We start from the raw sequence: 19,401 nt of genomic DNA, 5'->3' as shown, positions 1-19,401 counted from the left end.
AACACACCATGATTCATACCAGTTTGCAGTCTCTCTCGGATCAAGCCGTATCTATGCTACATAGAGGAGGGGTGAAATTCAAAGTAGTTTTGCTTCTATCTCCTGCAGGCTAGTCAGTGAACTCAAATTCATTGCTCTGACTGCATTTATTCTCCTGTGTTTAGAGCTGCTGTGGGCCAAACCCTGCCCTCGGTGGGTGAGTGCGTGTGAGGCAGGCAGGCACACAGCCCAGCCCGGGAGTGTGATGGTATTTGCACTAAACAAACTGGAGAGTAAGAAGCAGCTCATGGATGACTATCTAAGTGCTGATGTTTTCTGTATCACACTCTTACACAATTCTCAGAGATCTAAAATGCTGATGAATCAAAAACAGATTTGTTTCCTTTCACGAGCAGCTGGAAATATTAAAATGTTCAGACAGACCAGAAATAAAACCCAAGTCCAATATGTTTTCAACCAGATTTAAATTTTTTTTTTTAATTCAAATTGACCCAAAGCAAAACTTACATTACAAAGGAAGAACAAAATACATTGTGATAATAACACACGAGGAGTTACATGAAAGCTAGATTTTGGGCAAACGTCCTCATCCCAATCACATTCTGGGCTAATAAGCGATTTTGCAGAAAGTGAGACTCTCGATTTCAGATGGTCCACTCTGGTCATTAAAGCACACATTCTTGCCTCTTAGAGGGGTACCCGACAGATCACACCAGTCTCCATCCCGCTCCAGCTGTGCACTTGCTACTGCCAGAACACTGACTTCTCCAGTGGAAATGCCGTTCCGAGCACGAACGAGAATGGATTAAAAAACAAAACAGTCGATCGAGTCTTCCAAACTAACAAGCATGGGTTATTATTCTGTAGTAAATAGTTTAGAAATATGGAAATTAAATAATCTAAAAAACACTCTTACTCTGCTGTACATTTATAAACACAAATATTTACAAAAAAAAAAAACTCAAAAGATGAGGTTTGCAGTTCATTAATAATTATAATCTTTTGTGAGCTGGTTTCTTTGGTGTATCTGCCAAATATATTTTTATAAAGGTTTAGCCATAGGCTTAAATAATAAATTTTTAAAAGAAATGTAGAAGGATCAATGACAAATTTGGTATGCTCTGAACATTTTAGTCAAGATTCTGGAAAAACCAATCAATTGATTTTCTGAAGATACTTGCTCTCTTTACTCATTCTGTGACCCCAAAATGCTTCACCATCAAATGCAAACACAGACCTACACATCCACCCCTGTATTCCACCAGCAACCAACTTCGAGACATTTTAGGTATTATTAAGTATGACATGTGATTGGGATATTTATTAATAGCAAAAATAAAGCATCCTTTTTAAGTCTCCAAATAAACCGAAGTTCAAACAATAAATAATGAAATTATTTCTTCATTGAATAGAAATGCCAATTCCAGGAAGAGCTCTCATAATTTCTTCTGAAGTCACAGCAGCAAAACAGAACAAAGAATTTATCTTAATCTGACCTTTTTACTTGGAAGTTCCTGACTCAAGCTCAGTGGCTAACGCAGTTTGGAAACCTTGGAACGGTTGGGGAAAAAAAATAATTGGAAACTAATTGAGTAATACACACATGTGAGGAAACAGGCCCTGTGCAAATGTAAAATTAACATTTCTACTCAGAGCGCAGGACTCCCAGGCACCCTCCTGCCTCCTCATCTCCCTGGACCTGGGGTTTTAGGAAGAAGTGACTATTTTTGGACACCGCTACTGTGTCGTAACCCTGACCTGGGTATTGTTTAAAGAGTGAGGACACACTTCTGCCCCTTTCTTCACAACGAACTCTTACTCGGAGATAACTTTTTCGAGATACTTTTACTGGGGAAAGGACAGACCACCCACTCCTATCGATTAGGCTCAAGTTACAGTTTGGGGATGGTTTTGAAACCAGCCACACTCTGGCTGGCTGGCTGGCTGGCTGGCTGGCTGCCTGCCTGCCTGCAAAAGAGCCCACGGACCACACCAGCAATCCTCAAGGTCATCCTTTTTCCGAAGCTGCCCATTCTTCAGACACCTATGCCCCGTCTTGGCGCAGCAGGCCAGACTGTCCAATGCCACAGCTATTCTGCATCCAAGAGGACACACCTTCTACCTGGGAAATGATCACTGCTGGCTCTGAAAACAGAAGCTAGAGCAGACTCCTCTCATTTCTGGTCTCAGTTATACCTCTCAGCTGAAATAATTTCATGCTCAATGACTTAAAGCTAGACATTCAGAGAAGAGAAGCCCTTCATCTTATAAATGTCTGTCAGCAAATTTATCACTGATGTGGAAATATTCTGATGTTTTTCAAGCACTAAGAACAATACTGGACATTTGAGAAGGTTTTTCTCAAGCTAAGATAAGGCCAAATCAAGCACAGAACACATTTCCAATAGCATCATCTTCAAGCCCTGATGCCTCTGGAAACTTATTCTGTTGTCACAGACACTTTATCATATCCGTGTTTACCCTGCAAACATAGGCCAGATCAACCCAGAAAATACGGTCACTCCCCTGAAGAGTTTCACTGTGTAACCTCGAAACAGATTGGAAATGTTTACTTAGCATACCAGGAATTAACCAGACTTACAAATGTGCATCCATTAGAAATTTTACTCTTTAATTTTTTTTTTTTTAAACTGGGAAGAAAAGAAACACCATGAAAATGTCCCAAATTATTTAACTGTTAAAGCCAAATGATTTAACAATATTTGGGGCTATTTTTAGGGAATACTCTACCACCAGGATGTGAAATTTTCTGTCCAAAGTGAAGTAAAAAGTAAAGCTTAAAATGGAAATGGCAACTGACATACTATGGCTCTGCGATGAAAATGAAAGTCATGGTTCCTGCTCTCACGGGCATGGCGAAGCTGGCTGTGGAATGATGGACACCAAAGGAAATACTGGATAAAATACACCAGGAAGGGTATTGCACAGGAGGCACTGTTTGAAAAACAGAATACACTGGCTTTATAAAGTGATCTCTTTTTCCCATTAATTTTTTAAAAGCACAATTCAGCTAGAGAGAGAGTTGAGACGCAAAGTCTCTGGGTAGTGTACTACAGTTGTTAAAAAAATAAGTTAAAAACAAGAGCACACCAACAGGGAAGCAGAGGTTTTGGATTTACGTTGTCCGAAAGCTACATCAATTAGGAAAAGAACAGTTTGAAACAGCCAATTTATACTCATTAAAAATGAATGAGGTGACAGCATCACTTTTGGAATTTCTCAGGGCATCTTCCAATACAACACAGGACCCCCTGGGTGAAACTGGGCCTCAAAACGTTACTTTAACAAGTGCTTTGCTGGTTTAGAATGGACGCCAATAAAACCAGAAATAATTTGGAAAGAGTAAGTTCTCTACCCTGAACCTGCTTGTTTCATTTTAGAAAAACGATTCTTCTAAATGCAATATTGTATAGAAAGCTTGGACCTCGTAAACTTGGACCAAGAAACCAAATTAAGACCTTCGAGCACGTGGTGTGTGTGTTTATACATATAAAAACCCCTCCCCTACAATGAAAACCAAACAAACAAACAAAAAAGCCTAAAAGTGTATACCTGCTTTCTGACTTCACAGCAAATCAGAAATTGCATAGGATATACTTTGTGCAAGGCAAAAAGCCTTTTAAGTATCTGGAATATAACTCCTAATCCCGCTCACAGTTCTGTGAATATCAGATGTCATCAAATTTGTGTTTTAAGTAGTCTTTCATGACCTTGGCAATCGGTAGTTCATCAAGTAGCTTTAGGTTTTGAAGGCCTATACACTGTCGAATTTTAATTCGGCACAGGTCCTGCAAGTTTCTGGGCTGCCCTAAAAAAACAGAAAAAAGAAAATGTTACAAAGCTGTAAAACAAATATTTAAGGTGAGCTTTTAGGTTCTGAAAAGAATTAACTTATTTCTCCGGGAAGTGACTTCACACGCAAAGCACTGGATAAACGTCAACTAAAGGAAGCGGCCTAGGTACCTTCCTCGGATGTCTCACATAATCCTTTTCACAACCCTGGGATGGTGGACACTTTCATCTCCATTTTACAAATGAGGATACTAAGAATCAGAGATTTTAGTAAACTGCTCCATGTCAGAGAACCAAGTAAGGCGTTAGACTGAGACGGAGGCCAGTTCTTCTGATTCTCAGCTTGCTGTTCTTTCTGGACGAATCAGAAAAATTGCACTCTTGTCCTGGCTAGGGCTCTCACATGCTGGGTGACTGTGTGAGCAAATCGCTGCATTTCTCAGGGCCTCGGTTTCTCCACCTCAAGTGTGAGTTGGATGCTCTCTACTGTGACTTCCCCACCCTCCACTTTCAGCTGTGTCGAGAACCCTGGAGCCTAGGTACATAACCGATCTCTGGGAGCCTACCTGCACACGGTGATTCTGGATGGGGCAACACCCAGATGAGGGGATGGGGAGGAGAGAGGCAGGGGGCAGGTTGCAAAAGCACCCCCAGCTATTCTGAATCTATGCGTCTGCAGCCTCAAGGCCTGACCTCCTGCCAATGAAAACCCTGCTATAACTTAACACAAAAACAAAAATTATAAAATCCAGTTTCCTTCACATTCAAATACTTTGACCAAAACAATACAGATGACCGCAAACACAAGCAAACTTCTCAGCAACAGCACTTCGACAGCGTTTGGAATCAAACCACTTATGCCTTCATATTAAACGGTAGCAAAAGCCAGCGTACACTGGATGCTGACTCTGTGCTATGTCTTGTCATATGCTGACGTACAGTACTCCTTTAATCCTTTTATGAGGCAAGTACTTTGATCATCACCCCCGTTTTACAGATTCCCTGAGCCTCAGAGAAATTACATAACATGCTCAGAGTCAAGTAGAACCCCATACACTTCAGTGGTTCTCAAACTTCTTTGTCTCAAAATCCCTTTATACTTTTCAAAATTATTGAGGATCCAAAAGAACTTTTGTGTATGTGGCTTACATCTATCATTATTTAACATACTTCAAATTAAAACTGAGAAATTTTAGAAATAGTTATTAATGCATTTAAAAATAACAAAAATAAGCCCACTAGATGTTAACATAAGCATATTGTTATGGAAAATGGCTATAATTCTCAAAACAAAAAAAATCACTGAGAAAAGCGGCATTCTTTCACATTTCCACAAAGGTCTTTAACATCTGCTTTAACAGAAGACAGCTGAATTCTCAGTACGCTTCGGCATTCAATCTATCGTGATAAAATCACAGCACGCAGTCTCTGGAAAACTCTACTCACACTGATGAAAAAAGGAACGTGAAGAAGTATTATTATAGTATTATCAGTTTTATTACAAAAATCATTTCGACCTCACAGAGACCCTGAAAGGGCCTCGGAAAAATCCAGGGGTCCCCAGACCACACTTGGAGAAACCGCGGCAGTTCTGAATGCTTTATCCCTTACTTGAATTGTATTTGTTTGCAGCGGTCAACATTATTCAAAATTAAGCAGTTCTTCTTAAATAAAATGGCTCCTTAAAACTCAGCCCTCTGCTCTGTAAGGACTCTACGAACACGTGCTTTCCAAGAGGGTTACTTAATGTGCGGTCTCTTAACAGAATCTCAAAAGACGCTACTGCTTTCCTGGAAATACCTGGGAACTGGGGTGTGTGTGTATCCACAGATGTCTGTAACAGGAGCTGTACATGGACACGACACATGCACTCATGTGTCTCTTGGCAGGGTCATGTCATCTTCGTCTTTCAGATCTCTGCCCAGGTGGGACAAGGTCAGGTTCCCCACCAGGTTCTCTCAGAGCACCTCGCCTCTGTGGCACTTAACAAGGGCGTGAGTTCACATTTACCTGGGGGTGATGTACTGATGCCCACCTCCCCCTCCTTGTTCCACATGTTTCACGAGGGGAGGACCATTCTGGCCCCACATGCCAATGCAAATCCAGTGCCTGGCACAGGACCCAACTAATACTGACTGAACGAATGAATACTTAATAGTTTTGTCCTTTAAAGTGTAAAAGAGCCGCCTCATCGCAACACACAACAATGTCAACAGCAAATCATTTTCTAACCTGTTTTGAATTGTTTTTCACTATTCAAGGACTATACCTTTATGAAGAGAACAGGTTATCACTGTCATTTTTCAATAACTGCTTACAGTATTTGATCTTCAAAATGCAAACCAGAATATGAATGAGATGGGATTCTTTTTTTAAAGTAAAGAATTTGATTTTCTTAATAGATGGCAGGTTCTTTTCAAGTAAAGTTTTAATAAAAAGAACCACAACAGACTGACGCAAAAAACAGATGTGGAAAAAATTGACGTATATAAATATATATGTATACTTAAATGAAAACATATCATCTAACAAAGTAGTAAAAATGAAATTATCGGAATTTGCTTAGCTAAGGTATAAAAGGAGGGATCAAGACAAAAGGTTACCTACTGGGAGATCTTCTGATACAGCCTCATTTGGGGGCAGACTGTACTCTCTAAAAATGCCCACGACTATCTCCTATACCTCATGCTCTTTTTACGATGTGACTGGACATTCCTGTCATTAAGAGATGGGGTTGTCGAAGTTCCCTTCCCTTCAGTCTTGGTGGGCTTGTGACTATGGGGAAAGCAGTGCTGTAAGACTTCCAAAGCTAGGTCCTAAAAGGTGATATTGCTTTCACCTGGCTAGTAGGGCACTCACTCTTGGAACACAACCACCATGCCACAAAGAAGCCCAAGCAGCCTATAAAAAGGAACTGAGGTCACTGGCAACAGTCCTGGCTGAGCTCCCAGCCAAGAGCCAACACCAACTTGCCATCCATCTGAGTGAGCCATTTTGGAAGTGAGCAGCCCCCAGTCAAGCTGCTCCAGATGACACTGTGGAAGAGAAATGAGATGTCCCTACTGACCACTGACCAAACTGCACATATATGAGTAAAATAATGGACTACTGTCTTAAGCTACTAAATTCTGAAGCATTAGATAACTGAGTGAGATTCTGGGACTTGAAAGTGGGGTTCTACCATAACGAAAATCTAAAATAATGTAGCTTTGGCATTCGGATAAGCAGTGGGAAGAACCTGGAAGGACACTGAGAAAGCAATGAGCAAAAACCTAAAAGGCTTTGAAGCAAGTGTTAAGTGGAAGCCTAAGGGCTTTGAAGAGGCTGAAAGTTCTTCGGTGAGGAAAAGGAAGTTTTAAAATGTTACTGGAAGCTGGAGGAAAGAGGATTCCTGTTATGTAATGGTGGAAAGTTCAGCAACACTGTCACCTGTGGTAACGTGGAAAATAAAAAATGTCCTAATGACTTCAATGATCTAGTTAAGGAGATTTCCCAGGCAGAATACTGAAGTATCACTGACTTCTTGTAGTCTATGACAAAATGCAAGATGTAACAAACGGTTAAATATAGAAGAGCCAAGACTTCCTGGGTTCAAAAGTAAAACTGTTTTTCATTCCCAGGTAAATGATTCTCAAACTCAGGGAAGACTTCAGGTCAAAGATTAAATCCAGGATGGACTATGAGATCTTTTGTTAAGACCTCAGAAAGAGCTAAGGCGGAACCTCATAGAGCCTTCAGACTGACGAAAATCCCTCCACGGACCTTAAGGATCCTCTTCACAGGTCCTCTGCATTAACAGCAGGGCTTTGAAGAATATTAAGGGCATTGTCCCATAGCAGTCTCACAAGGAGCCCAAGGCAGAAAAGGTCTTTTGTCTAATTTGAGTATATTATCAATTGATACGCAAAATACCTACTAAGTTTTTAAAATTAGCTTTGACTGACAAGAACAAAGAGTACAAATTGCAGAGGCTTTTGGGTCCTCAAACTTACATGGGCAGGAGCAAGCTGAGAAAACTACTCAAATGCAAATATGCACTACACAGTTATGGAACCAAAATGAGCTAGCAACACCAACTCTCAGAACTGAACTCTAAACAAGAACTGGTAACACGTGCCTGGCTGGATTTCAGAACTGCTAGGGACCAGCTCCTGTTGTGTGCTTCCAATCATCCCCCTTTTTGAACGGGAATGTCTACAGTGGTTTCCCTAAGCCTTTCCCATCTCTGTATGCTGGGTGTATGTGGGACTCAGAAATTACCCCTTTAGTTCACAGCTCTTCTGGCTGAGGTGAACAGACTGAAAGAGCTGTTTTTAGGGAATTATGCCCAAGAAGCATGATCCACATCTGGACCTGATTTAAATGACAAGATCTTGACTGAGCTGATGCCATATGCTGATGAGACATGGGCACAATGGATGAGGCAATCAGTCCACCTTACACACATGGAAGGGATGCAATGTATTGTGGCCAGAGTGGACTATGGTAGACTGTATCTCTCAAAGACAGGCACAACAACATCTCCCATCCCATATGCTCTTTTTACACTGTGATTGACTACACTGTGATTCCTACTACAAAGACAGGGGTCTATTTTCCAGTCACTTGAATCTGGGCAGCCATGACAAGGTGATGCTCTATGACTTCCAAGGCATAAAAGGTGATACAGCTTCTGCCTGGCTCTCTTGGGACATTCATTATTAAGGCATAGCCATAAAGACGACCAAGTAGCCCATGGAAAGGCCCGTGTGGAAAGGCACATGACCCCATTGAGCTGTTGGCCAACTGCCAGCACCAACATGCCCACTACATGAGATAACCATCTTGAAAGTGGATCCTTCAGCCACCAGTTGAGCTGCCCCTGCTGATACCACATGGAACACAGATGAGCTGTCCCCATTGAGTCCTCATGAGGAATATGATTGCTGTTTTAAACCACCACTTTTCAGGATTGTTTCTTATGCAGCATCAGATAACATAAATATGTTAACATCTGATTCTAACTGGGACTATGATTCAGCCTCTTAAAATAATGAATTCAAGTTATTTTTGTTTAAAAGAATTTAAAACATGTGACTACTAAATCTCACTGGTACATACAGTAATAATAAACTCTTTTTAAAGTCAGGGTAAGGTCTAAACTTTAAGATTGCCTCACTGGAGTTATGAACTTCATGACTTGAAAATTCAACATCTATTTTACTTCTACTCAAGGTGAGAAGTATTACTTTATAAGTAGATAGTATGTTAATTCATGCCCTGTGATTTCTTTTGGGGTGAGAAAATGAATGGATCAGTTATCTTCAAGGAAGCAGAAGATACTGTTCAGAGAATTCTAAGACCCTGCTGTCAAACACCATGTAGTTTTCCTCGAGGCCAGAGTACTACTGCCTTAGAACATGCTAACAGAAAAGTGATTTCCAGTGTTAAGCCCTGGTTCCTGCATCAGTGGCTTTCAGTTATGTTAGAGATGGTTAGAGCATTTACTCACTCTTGGTTATATCTGAATAAAGGAGGACAAAGGATTACAGACCAACACCAGGGAATCTTATTATACCAAACATAGAAAATTTGCATAAACCGGTAAGAGAAAAAGGTAAATGTTGGCTCAAATAGTGTAACACTGAAAAGTGTCTTATTAACTGGGTCTTACTTTGGAAAAAAATATTTTCAATGAGCACTTAGCCTTAATGCTCCCTTAAAACAAAACATGCGAGAGGTAGTCTACCTTGAAAAAAAATTCCCAACTAGAATTTGAAATGCCAACTGCCCATTTCAGAAATAAAGACACATAATAAAATACAAAGTGACTCAATATAGAAAAACAGATCATGAAATCAAACTGATACTTTAATTCAAGGGAAGCTGCTATAGAGCTACCATCCCCAGAAGTTATTTATCTCTGTGTGAGCCTTTCCCAGGGAAAAATGCACTATCTAGGCCTAAATATGAAGTCTTTGGGTGGTGCAAGCAGTTAACGAGCTTGGCTGCTTAACTGAAAGGTTGGAGGTTCAAGTCTACCCAGAAGTGTCTTGGAAGAAAGGCCTGATGATCGACTTCTGAAAAATCAGCCATTGTAAACTGCTGGAGCAGTTCCACTCTGACACACAGGAGGTCACCATGAGTGAGAATCAACTGGAAGGCAGCTGGTTTGTTTGGTTAGGCCTAAACAGTACTGGAAAGTTTTACGCAATTTGCTATTGATTTTTCTTTTCCTTGAACAGTTTGTTGTGGCAGTCCATTAATATTTTGGGAGTATCTAAGTCTTTTAAAGATTTCTTGCCAATGTAAGATTTCTGTCTACATAATTACCTTTAATGATAGAGGTATACCACAGTGGTTAAAAGCACAGACTCTGGAGCCCGATTGCTAGGCTTGAATTCTGGCTCAACCACTTACTATCATGTGTGATCCTGGGCAAGTTACTCAGACTGCTGCCTCAATTTCCTCACTGATGAGTGGAGGATAATAATAATACCCACTTCGCAGGTTTTATAAGTTAAAAGAGTTAATTTTGATAAAGTGCCTAGAATAGTGCCATTCACATAGTAAGAGCTACATAAGCATTTGGTTAACAAAGTTTTAAATATTAATTTTTAAATACTTGTAAAGATTACGTTTGCTTCTCTTTCTCAGAAAAGTTGAGGGCCACTCCTTGGAAGCTGAAGTCTCCATCTTCCTGGTGTTAAGATAGTAACAAAATCTGAGAAGATGGTGGAATAGCCAGACACTTCCAGTGAGCCCTCTTACAACAAAGACCTGAAAAAACAAGTGAATCGAGTATATTTATGACAAGCTAGGAGCCCTGAACATCGAAGGCAAGGTTAAAAAAAGAACTGAGGAGCAGGGGGAGGAAGAGACGGTTCAGAAGTGGAAAGGAGTTACCGGACCTGAATCACTGGGAGCCCTCAGGCACCATTCCCGGGAGCGGCTGTGGCGGGCTGGTACTAGCGTTCGGCCGCAGTTTCCTCAGGCAGAAGCAGCCAGCCACACAGCCTACTCACACCTCCGGAACCAGAGAATAGTGCTCTTGGCAAAAGCTAAGTACTAGCATATATTTTACCGCACCACCCGCCAAGACAGCTTCGGTGGCTGTTGATTTCCCTGGGCCTAAGATAGGCCCTGTTGAGCACCTAGACCGATCCTCCAGGCCCTGGAGAAGGAATAAGTTCACAATTGGGGGAAAAGATAATTTGCTAGCTCCACTAACCAAGGGAGCTCAGGACAGAAGCGGCTCCTGTCTAGGCAGAAGCGGTCATTGGACTTTGAGTACCTTTCCCTCTTCATGGACCTGTGTGGTCCTATTTCAGGAGAATAGGCCCTTGTTGGCAAGCTACAACTCTTTCGGCTGTGCAGTGGAGAGGTGGGTGTTTGATGTTTCACACTGCACTGCTTATTAAACAGGGTCCTCACCTACCCACATCAGGGGCCTAAGGACTGGTGGCTCCACTCAGGTCACTCAGCCACTTGCAACAGGGGTCCAAAGATAACTGGTACCTCCCAGTCCTTACAGCCAAAAACATGGGGTTCCCATGGTCCGTCTGCAGAACCCACCCACCTGTATGCTCTAAGGAACAGGGACACGCTTTCCTCAGAGACACTTGGGGATGGTTCTCAGCTCCCTGCCTTGTTCAGAGAGTGACTGCCTGCTGCAACAAGAGACCGGTACCTACACCAAACACCCCTGTTCCTCTAAACAAGAGCCTGTACCACACACTTGATGATCAGCTACCTGGACACCTGAGCTGAATTCATACAAGAAAAGCAAATGGACTCCTGGACTGACATACCCGATAACAGCTCTAGCCATCTGGGGACAGGACATCAGAGCTCCAAAGGCAAAAATAATCAAGCTAGCTCACTCAAGCAATCCATTTGGGCATATCAAAACAAAACAAAGCAAGCAGCTATGACACAGTAAACAAACATAAAATAAACTAATACAATAACTTATAGATGGCTCAGAGACAACAATCAATATCAAGTCATATAAAGAAACAGACCATAATCGCCTCAACAAGCTCTCAAAACAAAGAATCAAGGGATCTTCTAGATTAAAGTGCATTCCTGGAATTACCGGAGGCAGAATACAAAAGATTAATAAACAGAACCCTTCAAGACCTCAAGAAGGAAATGAGGCAATATGCAGAACAAGCCAAGGAACATGTGGATAAAGTAGCTGAAGAAATTAAAAAGGTTAATCAGGAACATAATAAGAAATTCAGTAAGTTGGAAAAATCCACAGATACACAGCAATCAGAAATTCAGAAGATTAACAATAAAATTACAGAAGTAGACAACTCAATAGAAAGTCAGAGGAGCAGAACTGAGCAACTAGACGACAGAATTTGTGAACTTGAAGATAAAGGAATTGGCACCAATATTTTTGAAGAAAAATCAGATGAAAGAACTAAAAAAAATGAAGAAACCTTAAGAATCACGTGGGACTCTATCAAGAGAAATAACCTACGAGCGATTGGAGAACTAGAACAGGGAGGGATAACAGAAAATACAGTGAGAACCCTTGAAGAGTTGTTGGCAGAACACTTCCCTGATATCGTGAAAGATGAGAAGATATCTATCCAAGATGCTCATCGAACTCCACATACGGTAGATTTTAAACCAAAGTCACCAAGACATATTATAATCAAACTTGCTGAAACCAAAGATAAAGAGAGAATTTTAAGAGCAGCTAGGAATAAACGAAGAGTCACCTACAAAGGAGAGCCAATAAGAATAAGCTTGGACTACTTAGCAGAAACCACGCAGGCAAGAAGGCAATGGGATGACTTATATAAAAAACTGAAGGAATAAAATTTGCCAGCCAAGAACCATATATCCAGCAAAACCGTCTCTTAAATATGAAGGTGAAATTAGGACATTTTCAGATAAACACAAGTTTAGGGAATTCTTAAAAACCAAAACACAAGAAATACTAAAGGGATTTCTTTGGTTAGAAAATCAATAATATCAGGTATTAACCCAAGACTAGAACACTGGGCAGAGCAATCAGATGTCAACCCAGACAGGGAAATCACGACAATAAATCAACATAAAAAAAACGCTCAAAACAGGGAAACAGCGATGTTATCGTGGAAAAGAAGACAACATTAAAACAAAGATGGACTAAGAAATGTAGTCATAGGCCTTTCATATGGACAGGAAGTCAAGGTGATACAAAGAAAAGAAAGTTAGGCTTAAATTAGAAAAACAGGGGTAAATAATAAGGTAACCACAAAGGAGACAAACTATCCTACACGTCAAAATGAAACAAGAAAAAAATAGAGACTCAGCAGAAATAAAATCAACAATGAATTTGAGGAAAAGATAATATATAATCTACTCAGCACAAAAAATTAAGTGGGAAAAAGAAACTGTCAACAACACACAATAAAAGACATCTGAATGATAGGACTAAATTCATACCTATCCACAATTATGCCAAATGCAAATGGACTAAATGCACCAATAATGAGACAGAGCATGGCAGAATGGATTAAAAAACAAGAACCATCTACATGCTGCCTACAAGAGACACACCTTAGACTTAGAGACATAAACAAACTAAAACTCAAAGGATGGAAAAAGTTTATCAAGCAAACAACAATCAAAAGAGAGCAGGAGGAGGCGGGGCCAAGATGGCGGACTAGGTGGACGCTACCGCGGATCCCTCTTGCAACAAAGACTCGGAAAAACAAGTGAATCGATCACATACATAACAATCTATGAACCCTGAACAGCAAACACAGATTTAGAGACGGAGAACGAACAAATATGGGGAAGCAGCGATTGTTTTCAGAGCCTGGAGCCAGCGTACCAGTCAGGCGGCTTCATTAACATCCGAATAGCCTGAGCCAGAGGGAGAACTCTGATAGGGATCTGACTGCATTTTTTTTAGCAGATTTTCTGGAAAAACTAGTTTCCCAGTGATGGCTCGGAGACAGCAGTCCATATCAAACCACATAAAGAAGCAGACCATGACAGCTTCTCCAACCCCCCAAACAAAAGAATCAAAATCTTTCCCAAATGAAGATACAATCCTGGAATTATCAGATACAGAATATAAAAAACTAATTTACAGAATGCTTCAAGACATCACAAACGAAATAAGGCAAACTGCAGAAAAAGCCAAGGAACACACTGATAAAACTATTGAAGAACTCAAAAAGATTATTCAAGAACATAGTGGAAAAATTAGTAAGTTGCAAGAATCCATAGAGAGACAGCATGTAGAAATCCAAAAGATTAACAATAAAATTACAGAATTAGACAATGCAATAGGAAGTCAGAGAAGCAGGCTCGAGCAATTAGAAGGCAGACTGGGACATCTGGAGGACCAAGGAATCAACACCAACATAGCTGAAAAAAAAAATCAGATAAAAGAATTAAAAAAAAATGAAGAAACCCTAAGAATCATGTGGGACTCTATCAAGAAGGATAACTTGCGGGTGATTGGAGTCCCATAACAGGGAGGGGGGACAGAAAACACAGAGAAAATAGTTGAAGAACTCCTGACACACAACTTCCCTGACATCATGAAAGACGAAAGGATATCTATCCAAGATGCTCATCGAACCCCATTTAAGACTGATCCAAAAAGAAAGACACCAAGACATATTATCACCAAACTCGCCAAAACCAAAGATAAACAGAAAATTTTAAAAGCAGCCAGGGAGAAAAGAAAGGTCACCTTCAAGGGAGAATCAATAAGAATAAGTTCAGACTACTCAGCAGAAACCATGCAGGCAAGAAGGCAATGGGATGACATATACAGAGCACTGAGGGAGAAAAACTGCCAGCCAAGGATCATATACCCAGCAAAACTCTCTCTAAAATATGAAGGCGAAATTAAGATATTTACAGATAAACACAAGTTTAGAGAATTTGCAAAAACCAAACCAAAGCTACAAGAAATACTAAAGGATATTGTTTGGTCAGAAAACCAATAATATCAGATACCAGCACAATACAAGGTCACAAAACAGAACATCCTGATATCAACTCAAATAGGGAAATCACAAAAACAAACAAATTAAGATTAATTAAAATAAATAAATAAATAAAAATAAAAAATAATACACATAACAGGGAATCATGGAAGTCAATAGGTAAAAGATCACAATAATCAAAAAGAGGGACTAAATACAGGAGGCATTGAACTGCCAGATGGAGAGTGATAAAAGGCGATATAGAACGATACAAGTTAGGTTTTTACTTAGAAAAATAGGGGTAAATAATAAGGTAACCACAAAAAGGTATAACAACTCCATAACTCAAGACAAAAGCCAAGAAAAACGTAACGACTCAACTAACATAAAGTCAAACACTATGAAAATGAGGATCTCACAATTTACTAAGAAAAACGCCTCAGCACAAAAAAGTATGTGGAAAAATGAAATTGCCAACAACACACATGAAAAGGCATCAAAATGACAGCACTAAAAACTTATTTACCTATAATTACGCTGAATGTAAATGGACTAAATGCACCAATAAAGAGACAGAGAGTCACGGACTGGATAAAGAAACACGATCCATCTATATGCTGCCTACAAGAGACACACCTTAGACTTAGAGACACAAACAAACTAAAACGCAAAGGATGGAAAAAAATATATCAGGCAAACAATAAGCAAAAAAGAAGAGCAGTAGCAATATTTCTGACAAAATAGAATTTAGACTTAAATCCACCACAAAGGATAAAGAAGGACACTATATAATGATAAAAGGGACAATTGATCAGGAAGACATAACCATATTAAATATTCATGCACCCAATGACAGGGCTGCAAGATACATAAATCAAATTTTAACAGAATTGAAAAGTGAGATAGACACCTCCACAATTATAGTAGGAGACTTCAACACACCACTTTCGGAGAAGGACAGGACATCCAGTAAGAAGCTCAATAGAGACACGGAAGACCTACTTACAACAATCAACCAACTTGACCTCATTGACTTACACAGAACTCTCCACCCAACTGCTGCAAAGTATACTTTTTTTTCTAGCGCACATGGAACATTCTCTAGAATAGACCACATATTAGGTCATAAAACAAACCTTTGCAGAGTCCAAAACATAGAAATATTACAAAGCATCTTCTCAGACCACAAGGCAATAAAACTAGAAATCAGTAACAGAAAAACTAGGGAAAAGAAATCAAATACTTGGAAAATGAACAATACCCTCCTGAAAAAAGACTGGGTTATAGAAGACATCAAGGAGGGAATAAGGAAATTCATAGGATGTAACGAAAATGAAAATACTGCCTATCAAAACCTCTGGGACACAGCAAAAGCAGTGCTCAGAGGCCAATTTATATCGATAAATGCACACATACAAAAAGAAAAAAGAGCCAAAAGCAGAGAACTGTCCCTACAACTTGAACAAATAGAAAGTGAGCAACAAAAGAACCCATCAGGCACCAGAAGAAAACAAATAATAAAAATTAGAGCTGAACTAAATGAATTAGAGAACAGAAAAACAATTGAAACAATTAACAAAGTCAAAAGCTGGTTCTCTGAAAAAATTAACAAAATTGATAAACCATTGGCTAGACTGACTAAAGAAATACAGGAAAGGAAACAAATAACCTGAATAAGAAACGAGAAGGACCACATCACAACAGAACCAAATGAAATTAAAAGAATCATTTCAGATTACTACGAAAAATTGTACTCTAACAAATTTGAAAACCTAGAAGAAATGGATGAATTCTTGGAAAAACACTACCTACCTAAACTAACACATTCAGAAGTAGAACAACTAAATAGACCCATAACAAAAAAAGAGATTGAAACGGTAATCAAAAAACTTCCAACAAAAAAAAGTCCTGGCCCGGACGGCTTCACTGCAGAGTTTTACCAAACTTTCAGAGAAGAGTTAACACCGCTACTACTGAAGGTATTTCAAAGCATAGAAGATGACGGAATACTACCCAACTCATTCTATGAAGCCACCATCTCCCTGATACCAAAACCAGGTAAAGACATCACAAAAAAAGAAAATTATAGACCTATATCCCTCACGAACATAGATGCAAAAATCCTCAACAAAATTCTAGCCAATAGACTCCAACAACACATCAAAAAAATAATTCACCATGATCAAGTGGGATTTATACCAGGTATGCAAGGCTGGTTTAATATCAGAAAAACCATTAATGTAATCCATCACATAAATAAAACAAAAGATAAAAACCACATGATCTTATCAATTGATGCAGAAAAGGCATTTGACAAAGTCCAACACCCATTTATGATAAAAACTCTTACCAAAATAGGAATTGAAGGAAAATTCCTCAACATAATAAAGGGCATCTATGCAAAGCCAACAGCCAATATCACTCTAAATGGAGAGAACCTGAAAGCATTTCCCTTGAGAACGGGAACCAGACAAGGATGCCCTTTATCACCGCTCTTATTCAACATCGTACTTGAAGTCCTAGCCAGGGCAATTAGGCTAGACAAAGAAATAAAGGGTATCCGGATTGGCAAAGAGGAAGTAAAGTTATCACTATTTGCAGATGACATGATCTTATACACAGAAAACCCTAAGGAATCCTCCAGAAAACTACTGAAACTAATAGAAGAGTTTGGCAGAGTCTCAGGTTATAAAATAAACATACAAAAATCACTTGGATTCCTCTACATCAACAAAAAGAACACCGAAGAGGAAATAACCAAATCAATACCATTTACAGTAGCCCCCAAGAAGATAAAATACTTAGGAATAAATCTTACCAAGGATGTAAAAGACCTATACAAAGAAAACTACAAAGCTCTACTACAAGAAATTCAAAAGGACATACTTAAGTGGAAAAACATACCCTGCTCATGGATAGGAAGACTTAACAAAGTGGGAGGCCTCACTCTACCTGATTTCAGAACCTATTATACAGCCACAGTAGTCAAAACAGCCTGGTACTGGTACAACAACAGGCACATAGACCAATGGAACAGAATGGAGAACTCAGATATAAATCCATCCACATATGAGCAGCTGATATTTGACAAAGGACCAGTGTCAGTTAATTGGGGAAAAGACAGTCTTTTTAACAAATGGTGCTGGCATAACTGGATATCCCTTTGCAAAAGAATGAAACAGGACCCATACCTCACACCATGCACAAAAACTAACTCCAAGTGGATCAAAGACCTAAACATAAAGACTAAAACGATAAAGATCATGGAAGAAAAAATAGGGACAACCCTAAGGGCCCTAATACAGGGCATATACAGAATACAAAACATTACCAAAAATGATGAAGAGAAACCCGATAACTGGGAGCTCCTAAAAATGAAACACCTATGCTCATCTAAAGACTTCACCAAAAGAGTAAAAAGACCACCTACAGATTGGGAAAAAATTTTCAGCTATGACATCTCAGACCAGCGCCTGATCTCTAAAATCTACATGATTCTGTCAAAACTCAACCACAAAAAGACAAACAACCCAATCAAGAAGTGGGCAAAGGATATGAACACACATTTCACTAAAGAAGATATTCAGGCAGCCAACAGATACATGAGAAAATGCTCTCGATCATTAGCCATTAGAGAAATGCAAATTAAAACTACGATGAGATTCCATCTCACACCAACAAGGCTGGCATTAATCCAAAAAACACAAAATAATAAATGTTGGAGAGGGTGCGGAGAGATTGGAACTCTTATACACTGCTGGTGGGAATGTAAAATGGTACAACCACTTTGGAAATCTATCTGGCGTTACCTTAAACAGTTAGAAATAGAACTACCATACAACCCAGAAATCCCACTCCTCGGAATATACCCTAGAGATACAAGAGCCTTCACACAAACAGATATATGTACACCCATGTTTATTGCAGCTCTGTTTACAATAGCAAAAAGCTGGAAGCAACCAAGGTGTCCATCAACGGATGAATGGGTAAATAAATTGTGGTATATTCACACAATGGAATACTACGCATCGATAAAGAACAGTGACGAATCTGTGAAACATTTCATAACATGGAGGAACCTGGAAGGCATTATGCTGAGCGAAATTAGTCAGAGGCAAAAGGACAAATATTGTATAAGACCACTATTATAAGATCTTGAGAAATAGTAAAAACTGAGAAGAACACATACTTTTGTGGTTATGAAGGCGGGAGGGTGGGAGAGGGTTTTTTATTGATTAATCAGTAGATAAGAACTGCTTTGGGTGAAGGGAAAGACAACACTCAATACATGGAAGGTCAGCTCAATCGGACTGGACCAAAAGCAAAGAAGTTTCCGGGATAAAATGAATGCTTCAAAGGTCAGGGGAGCAGGGGCGGGGGTCTGGGGAACATGGTTTGAGGGGACTTCTAAGTCAACTGACAAAATAATTCTATTATGAAATCATTCTGCATCCCACTTTGAAATGTGGCGTCTGGGGTCTTAAATGCTAACAAGCGGCCATCTAAGATGCATCAATTGGTCTCAACCCACCTGGAGCAAAGGAGAATGAAGAACACCAAGGTCACACAATAACTAAGAGCCCAAGAGACAGAAAGGGCCACATGAACCAGAGACCTACATCATCCTGAGACCAGAAGAACTAGTTGGTGCCCGGCCACA

The 19,401-nt window shown here is 39.7% G+C and overlaps 1 protein-coding gene across 2 annotated transcripts in view; it reads right to left on the bottom strand.

The window, feature by feature from the left end:
- Positions 1-458: 458 nt before the first annotated feature.
- Positions 459-19,401, bottom strand: part of ASB7 (ankyrin repeat and SOCS box containing 7) — a 64,721-nt gene continuing 45,778 nt past the window's right edge. For both annotated transcript variants that reach the window (XM_049905493.1, XM_049905492.1), the window contains one exon: positions 459-3,829. In XM_049905493.1, the coding sequence (XP_049761450.1) occupies positions 3,690-3,829 (140 nt within the window). In that variant the 3' untranslated portion in view covers positions 459-3,689. The remainder of the gene's footprint in view (positions 3,830-19,401) is intronic.

Source organism: Elephas maximus, chromosome 13, assembly GCF_024166365.1.
Source record: "Elephas maximus indicus isolate mEleMax1 chromosome 13, mEleMax1 primary haplotype, whole genome shotgun sequence".
Taxonomy (NCBI): Eukaryota; Metazoa; Chordata; class Mammalia; order Proboscidea; family Elephantidae; genus Elephas; species Elephas maximus.
Note: the sequence above shows the minus strand (reverse complement) of the source record. Positions and strands in the feature narration are given on the sequence as shown.